General features: G+C 51.1%; 1 protein-coding gene across 3 annotated transcripts; it reads left to right on the plus strand.

Annotated features, from left to right (window-relative positions):
• Nucleotides 1-517: 517 nt before the first annotated feature.
• On the plus strand, nucleotides 518-8,250 carry LOC140265461 (uncharacterized). Of its 3 annotated transcripts, none has more exons than XM_072361397.1 (5): nucleotides 519-1,088; nucleotides 5,401-5,483; nucleotides 5,673-5,799; nucleotides 6,397-6,507; nucleotides 6,613-8,250. In XM_072361397.1, the coding sequence occupies exons 2-5, from the start codon at nucleotides 5,460-5,462 to the stop codon at nucleotides 8,052-8,054; spliced, it is 1,704 nt and encodes a 567-aa protein (XP_072217498.1). In that variant the 5' UTR covers nucleotides 519-1,088; nucleotides 5,401-5,459; the 3' UTR covers nucleotides 8,055-8,250. The 3 variants fall into 3 exon arrangements, with proteins under 3 accessions (XP_072217501.1, XP_072217498.1, XP_072217500.1); XM_072361399.1 differs by having other exon boundaries at nucleotides 6,616-8,250; XM_072361400.1 differs by lacking the exon at nucleotides 6,397-6,507 and having other exon boundaries at nucleotides 518-1,088; nucleotides 6,616-8,250.
• The last annotated feature ends 168 nt before the right edge of the window (nucleotides 8,251-8,418 follow it).

Genomic DNA, 8,418 nt, shown 5'->3' on the forward strand with positions numbered 1-8,418 from the left:
CCTCAGGTGTCCTGGAATGTAAACAGTGTTGTAAAATGTAAATCGTATTGTAATGCAGGGAAACTCTGAAGCTGCAGGCACTGCAAACTACTCATTGCCAGGGCACATAAGCTGCTGGAAAATAACCAAAGAATAACAGAAAAGACTGCTGACTTTCACCCCCACAACAACCTATGACCCCAGCAATAACCAGCGCAGCTGCAAGAATGACTGGAATGTATATAAGAGACAAGAACTGTATAAATTCAGAACCGATCCTCTGCTCAAATTGCCACTCTGGTGGTACAGACTCCCCTCAGCGCCCAGCTCTGTTTTGTTCACTTTACTACCTTGCTTAATTGAATAAAGCTATCCCTTTATGTATCACACTAGGCTATGTCTACTTTTGTCACGAGAACCTATAACAGCCAGCCATACGGACCACAAACCCACACAGAACCCCATGGTATCGCTGCACAGAAGATTTATGAGGACCCTTAGACAAGGATCTGGGGAAGGTCGTATTCTTACAGCAGCTTCTGGGAAAAGCTCCTACCCACAGCTCGGTTCCATTGCAAGAGTTCTGTTCAACCCAGAACGTCCTCTGGTGCTGTACCGGAGATTGCCTCTTGCTGGGACATACTCGTGGGGGAGAGGAGTGAAAGGAACGCCAGGACAGCAAGGGCGGGATGCCTGGCCTCAAGGGTGTGCGAATGTCCCCAGCGAAGGAAGCAAAGAGAGCCGGCAGAAAGCGATGCTTCACTAGCGTAACAAAACACAGCCCACATCCCTCCCTGCCTCCTCCCCTCCCCTCATCCCCCGTCCCCCGGATGCAGATGTGCCACGAGAACGAGCTGTGAAACTGCCGAGCGCCTGGCAGCCGGCTCGGGGCGTGCTCGCTGTGGGAATTCCTGCCCTACTGAGCCTGTGCGGAAGAGGCGAGAGCCTGGCTGGAAGGCATCCGGGCAGCACCGCGGTGGCAGGAGGTGCACCAAGGCCGTCCTGCGGCCAGCTCCGGGCTGAGGGCACTCGGCATCCTCTGCTCTCCGCGACTCCGAGGAGCCTGGCTACCTGCACCAGAGCTGGGAGCAGCCTGCTCCGCACCCAAGGTAGGTGCCCTTCGTGGCTCGTGCAGAGCAGCGCACGCTTCCTGCCCCCTGCCAGCAGCGCCGGGAGAGGAGCGGGGAGCGGCCCCGGACGGGGCGGAACCCGCACTGCCGTACCCGAGGCGGGACCCTGGTCCCGGCTCCAGCTCCCACTCAGCGCAGCAGGTTTGCTGGCCCAGACGGGCTGCCAGCAGGGGAGCAGTTTCTGCAGCCCGGGCTGGGCTCCGAGGGCCACGGGAAGGGATTGGAGCTGGGACAGTGAGGAAGGGAGCAGAGGAGGTCAGCGTGCTCTGCTGCCCGGTTGGATCTCTGTAACACAGCGCAGCTGGGGCTGCAGTTCTTCCTCTGGGCCACGGGAGACACGAGACGGCCTCGCTCTGCAGCTCTGCACGCGTGGATTGATGGAAGCTTTAAACTCCCCGATCCCTCCTTTGGAGTGTCTTAATGCGAAGCCTCCATGAGGGAATTGCCGCTCCCCGTGCTCCTCCTCATCCCCGGCAGCCCCCAGCTTCCCTTCGGGGACCCTGCGGGCAACATGTGCCTCGGGCGACCTTTGCAATGGCGTTCCCTTTTGTTTGCTGAGCGCTTGCCTGATGGCTCAGCTGGGGTTGTGCAAAGCCCTGGCAAGGCTTTTGTTCAGGCTGTCCCGGCAGCTGAAGATGCCTTGAGCTCACAGCTGCGGGCCCTGAGCACGTTCAGCTTCTGCACAGCTCTGACACTGGGCTCTGGAACAGACGATGAGAAGCTGGCAGCCTGTGGACTGACTGGAGCTCACTTTGAGAGCACGGCCGAGCAGCAGCAGGTCAGTAAAGCACAGCCCAGGCTGCCTTCTGCAAAGGGCACGCGCTGCTTGAGAGCGTCCCCTGGTAGTGAGCGCAGTCTGCGTGCTCAGCTGAAGAGAGAGGGAGGAATGTATTTATTGATATCGTGCAGGTATCCTGGAGTGCTCTAACAACGGCTTAACAAGGCTGTTGTAACCACGTGGCTGTTTATTGCATAGAGGGCAGGGTTAAATTCACACACAGTGCAGGCCCTCCTGCTGAGTCCCGAGGCTCAGAGCATGCTCACTTGTGCCCCAGCTGTTGAGGCAGGGTTCTGCTGTTCCTTCTTCCAGTCCCCATTTCTAGGCATTTTTATGGCCGTTCATCTGTTTTAGCCAAAGAGTTTCCTGGTGTGTTGTGCATTGTCTTGGTGTGCAGCGCCTTGTGAGCAAGGCCAGGCTGAAGAAGGGAGCTGAGGGTGTAGCTGGAGGCGGGGTTGAGGGTGAGGAGGGGTGAGCAGGATGCGTCTCTCTCCCCATCCACTCTACAGTCTCTCTCATTTGCACCAGCCACAGCAAGTGGGAAAAGAAGTTACACTGCCATATCCCAGTGACATCCAGTTCCATGTAAATATTGAATTGTGCTTCATTTCCGTGCGTGATGAGAGATCTGGGTTGTTGTTGTTAGAATTTGTTCTCCTACTCACTACATTCTGAACACAGGCACTGAGTGCCTCTGGTGAGGTTTTCTGTCCTCATCTAACAACACTGGCCTTATCACTGTGTCCTGCCGTGTAGCAGCCTGAGCACTGCATTGCCAGTTGCCTTCCAAGGGCTGCTAAGAAAAGTAGAGGATTGTCTCGGTGCTGAATTCTGAACAGGTCGTGCCATCACAAAGAGGGATAAATCCACGATGCCTTAATTGTTCTGTTTAGCAGTACTACTATTTGATAAGTTGCCTACATGGTTCAGTTAAAATTACAGCAGTTTCAGATGGTGGTGGTTGTGTCCGTCCCAGGCTGGTTTGGCTGCAGTGGTGTCAGGTACTCTCTCTTCTCAGGAGGTGGAAAAATAATCTTTGTATGGTTGGATGTTTTGATGATTTATATAGGTGTTTAAATAATTTATCCTATTTATTTGAGAAGTGTGTACCATGCAGTTGACTCCTCGCTGTTTTGCACTTCCTTGCCCGAGGAATGTGAGCCATCATCACTTGTAGGTAACATCAGCAGGAGGTGGTTTTGAGAACTACTTCCGCCTCCTTCACAAAGTACTTTTCCCAACCCTTTTCTGAGGGCTTGGGTGATTTCAGCAAGCCCAAGGCTACTGCAGTCCTGAGAGGATGTACAGACATCTGCCAGAGGATTTAATCCATTTGCCACCAGGTGTTCCCCTCACTGATCTGTAGAGGTGGTGCTCCAGGAGGCTGCTCTGCTGGCAGATGCCATCTGTGCTGAGGCTCACAGTGTTTGAGTGTTGGGGGCTGCATTCACAGTGTTCTTCCATGAACCGGGTGCTTTTCTGCACCTCCTGCTGGATGGTTCGATGGCCATACCATTTTCTAACAGTATTTCTGCACCTCTTTCCTGGGTAGCCGTCCCCATTAGGTGTGCTTGCAGTCAATCAAAAGATCCCCCTGTTGGCACAGGCTGTATTTGTTGTATGTCCTCAACTTTCTTCATCAATCAGACCTCCAATCAAACTCCCCTTTCCCATTCCTCGGGTATCACTGTTCAGTTTCCTTAACTGCAGCTAAGGTAGACAATAAGCAGTCATTCTGCTGCCTCTGTTTGCCTTAACTGTGTATAGGCATTGCATTTAATTAGTGCAGTTGGTGCAATTTCACATCTGTTTGGGGCCAAGCCATAGAGATTGAGGATGTGTGGCCTAACGGATTGTAGACGACTCAGGAAGGTCTTTGTTTATTGTGTGAATAAGCATTTCCTGCACAACTTCCACCGCGTAGTGCTGCAGAAATATTGTGGAATATCAGTCGCTTTTCATTCTTGGTGGACCGGTTCAGTTCTCCTTTGCTTCATATGTCACTTCCAAACCTGACACAATGCTGATAACACCTTTCCCTTTTTGCGTCCTTTTGCTGCCCCCAATGACCTCTACTAGCTGCTCAACTACATCAGCTGCCATAGGAACATTCACAGAAGAATTTGGGATGCGCTTCATGTCTTTTGTCGTCAGTTTGTTTCCCTTCTTGCCCTCCTACAGACTTTGCCCATTGGTCACAGGTGGATACAAACCAAGTATACACTCTAAAGAGAGAAGCAGGACTATATTTGTTGATATAATACAGATATGGTGTAGTGATTGAACATGGACACAACAGGATCGGAGGTGGCTGGATACACTTGGTTATTTACTGCATAGAGGGTAGGGTTACACACACCCCTACAGGAGGCCCTGCCATTGAGTCACGAGGCTCAGAGTAGTTCCTCTTTTTTTCTCATGGCTTCAGACCACATAGGTAAGGAGCTAGGATGTGGCTGTGTCACAGGTTACCCTAAAATCTACCTGCACCCATGACAGGGGGGCAGTCGGCCCGCAGGCCCCTGGCCCAGAAGGAATAGAAAAACAAGGAAAAGGAAATAAATACAGCGACAACGATCTAAGGAGGCACACTTATTTACTAAATACTATATCGGAATACAGAATAACTCAATATAATACAATATAATTGGAATTAAGGCTAACGAGTCAAGTAAAATAAGAGAGAGTGAGTCCCGAAACCAAGAGGCCTACTGTAACTCTAGGCGAAACGGCTGGAACGCTCCCACACGGCTCTCCCCCTGGCTGGCAGGATCCAAGAGAGCAAGTCCAGCACTGAAGTGAGATTATATAGTCCTGGTCATATGACTGACCGTGGTGTTCCCTGGGACATTCAGTCTTCTTTCTGTGAGCAGCAGATTCGTCAAAATTATCTATGCTTAACATGATGTTATGATGTGGAATACTGATAGCAAAATTACAAAATTGCAAAACCATGACAGGCTGGATCCTCTCCTGTTCCCAACCTTGGTCAAGGCTTTGTGTGGAAGGAATCAAACCTGCACAGTCCCTATAAAACAGAGCCTTAGAGAACGCATGAAAGCTCCAAAGTAACCATGGGTGTTCTACAGAAGATCTGTATTGAGAAGGAGTCTTGATGCCAAGTTGCAAGGCATCTCTGTGCAGGTGTGAGCTGCAGAGACAGCCCTACTCAAGGGCAGATCCCATAGTGCAGCCCGCTGCAGTGCAGCAGAGCTGGAGGGGCACTTGGGCTGCTTCCTGATTTGGGGTAAAATGACTGCCTCCTTGCCATGCTTTGTCTTAAGTCTCTGGCTCAGTCTCAGCTGTTGAACTAAGTGTCAGCTACCAGTTGTTTCATCCTCCCAGTTTGAGACAGCTTTGTGACGGTTCATCTCTTTGAGCCAGACTGCTTCCAGTGCTGCAGCTCATTGTCTTCCTCTGCAAGTCCAGGCAGTGCCCTGCAGAAGGGCTGAGCTAGGACTGGGACTGCTGCATTCCCTCACAGCTCCCCTGCCATTTCTCTTCTCCCTGCAGGCTCCAGTTCAACTTCTGCCTTCCAGCCGTGATCATCGCAGGCTGCAGGAGAGCAGCAAATGGCCGCAGCACATCCAGCTGAGGTAGGGGTTGGGGAAGCAGGCAGGAGAGGCCAAGGGGCCAGGGATGTGAATGCAGGGGAAGAGGGAGGTGCCCCCAGCCAGTGTGTGTATGCTGGGTACAGAGAAGCGGCTGGGATGGGGGGTTGTGTCCTGTGCAGGCTGCTTGCCTGGGCCTTGGCTGTTCCCGGCAAGGAGCCTCTTTGCTTGCAGGAGCCCGTGAGCTTTGCGGAGGTGGCCGTGTATTTCAGCAGGGAGGAGTGGGCGCTGCTGGACCCTGCACAGCGAGCGCTCTACCGGGACGTGATGCTGGAGACGTACCAGTGCGTGGCCTCACTGGGTGAGTGATTGTTTTCCTTTCCTCCTCGTTAGGGCACCTTTGGCTGTGCAGAATGAGCCTCTGCAAGCCGGGCCTTGAATAATCGCCATGCAGCTACATATTGACTAACACCACAGTGCCAGCAGGAAAGGAGATAGTGAGAAGCATGAGTTTCAGAAGGGATTAGTATGCACGGCACTCTGACCAAAGCCGCAGAGTCAGTGCTGGCATGCAGGCATCAGCCAGGAGGCAGAAAACCAGCCCTTGTGTTGTGTGTTGCATGGTGCAACCAGCTCCAGCTCACAGATGACTCCATGGTTACTGCTATGGAGTTTAGGATTTTCTATGCAATTGCCATCAACATTTAATGCCATGACCACTTGTAGATTGTAAGAAAATTAGTAATCTGTTGCAAATTTAATTTGAAAGAAAAAATATCCCTTCATAATGTTCAGAGATGTCAAAGCATTCTTTGCTCCAAGGGAAGCTGTAGGCATGATGTCATTCAGGCCCAAATGGTGATTTCTCCCTGGGGAGGGACACAGAGTGGAGCTGTTGAACAGGCACTGTGCCAGCATGAGGGAAATACTCTCTTGTTCCCTGTTTTTCTCCCTGAAGCTCCACTTCCAGCCCCCAAGCCCGTGTTGATCTCCCTGCTTGAAGCAGGGGAAGAGCCCTGGATCCCTGATGTGCGTAGCCCTGAGGCCATGCCAGGAGACCTCATCCCAGGTGAGGTGGTGGAGGGAAGGGGAATGTTGGGGCTGTAAGAGCCTTCTCTGCCTGTGTTTTATTTTGGGCACCGTGTGCTATTGCTGCATTTCCTCTGTCATCCAGCAGCTGATGGGATCAAAAGTACAAAGGATGTTCTGCAGGGAAGTTGCGTAGCAGAAATACAGCAGGGTCGCATCTCTGTGGAAGAAATCAGAAGGGATGCCCAGGAAGGCCTGCAGCAAGGTCAGGGTGAGCACATCAAGAAGCCCCTGGGAAAGCGTCTGGGAATGACACTGAGGAACCGAGTGGACTTCACCATAGGTCCAAAGCAGCCTGAGGAAACCAGGAGCAAGAATGCGTGCCGGATGAAAAAGCAGAATCCGTGCACTGAGTGTGAGAAAAGCTTTAAAATGGATTCCAGCATCACTAACCAGCAGTGCATGCACTCAGCAAAGAGGCATGACGAGTTCTGTGATTCTGCAGAGAGCATGAAATGGAGCCTCCAGCCCACTGGCCAGCAGTGCATGTACACAGGAGAGAGAGCCTTCGAGTGCTCTGATTGTGGAAAGAATTTCACGGACAGTGGGAGCCTCACTTCCCACCAGTGTATCCCCAGAAGAGAGAGACTGTACAAGTGCCCTGAGTGTGGGAAGAGCTTTAAAGGTAGAACTCAACTCAGAAAACACCAGCGTGTCCACACAGGAGAGCGACCATATAAGTGCACTGAGTGTGGGAAGAGCTTCAAACTAAAACGCCACCTAACCGACCACCATCGCATCCACACAGGTGAGAGACCATTTAAGTGCACTGATTGTGGGAAGAGCTTTAAACATAGTTCTAAGCTCCAAAGTCACCAACGTGTCCACACAGGAGAGAGACCATTTAAGTGCACTGAGTGTGGAAAGACCTTCAAAAACAGTTCCAACCTCACCAGCCACCTTCGCGTCCACACAGGAGAGAGACCATTTAAGTGCTCTGAGTGTGGGAAGAGCTTCAAAAACAGTTCCAACCTCACCAACCACCTTCGCGTCCACACAGGAGAGAGACCATTTAAGTGCTCTGAGTGTGGGAAGAGCTTCAAAACCAGTTCCAACCTCACCAACCACCTTCGCGTCCACACAGGAAAGAGACCTTTTAAGTGCACTGAGTGTGGGAAGAGCTTCAAAAACATTTATGATTTGAAGCGCCACCGTAGTGTCCACACAGGAGTGAGACCATTTAAGTGCACTGAGTGTGGGAAGAGCTTCAAAAGCAGTTCTGAACTGAAGATCCACCTTCGCATCCACACAGGAGAGAGACCATTTAAGTGCACTGAGTGTGGGAAGAGCTTCAAAAGCAGTTCTGAATTGAAATTGCACCAGAATGTCTACTCGGGAGACAAACACTTTAAATGTCCTGAGTGTGGGAAAAGCTTTAGATTGAGTTATGTTTTGAAGCGCCACCAGCGCATCCACACAGGAGAGAAACCCTCTAAGTGTCCTGAGTGTGGTAAGTGCTTCAAAGGAAGTTCTGAGCTGATGCTGCAACAGAGCATCCGCACAGGAAAGTGTCACGGTGTTATCTAGTTCAATCTATGTCTGTGACAGGGGTTTAGCAGGCCTTTGGGCTCCCCACCCACCAAAATGGGAAGGGAAAAGGGGTAGGTAGATGGGAGCTGGACTCAGGGAAACAGAGCAGCAGCAACGATCTAAGGAGGAAGACTTTCCTTACTAACTATGATGTCGGAATGCAAGATTACACAATATAATAAAGTCTAATTGAAACTGAGGACCTCTGGGACGTGTACTTCTTCTCTGTGCTCCACATGATGTTCTGATGTGGAATACTCATAGCAAAGAAATTAACAAACCATGATGTTCCACCCCTTCTTCTACATTGCTACATCATGCTTAAAATACATACATATATACAAGTAAAGAAAAATTAAAT

This window comes from Excalfactoria chinensis, unplaced genomic scaffold, assembly GCF_039878825.1.
Source record: "Excalfactoria chinensis isolate bCotChi1 unplaced genomic scaffold, bCotChi1.hap2 Scaffold_88, whole genome shotgun sequence".
Lineage (NCBI taxonomy): Eukaryota > Metazoa > Chordata > Aves > Galliformes > Phasianidae > Excalfactoria > Excalfactoria chinensis.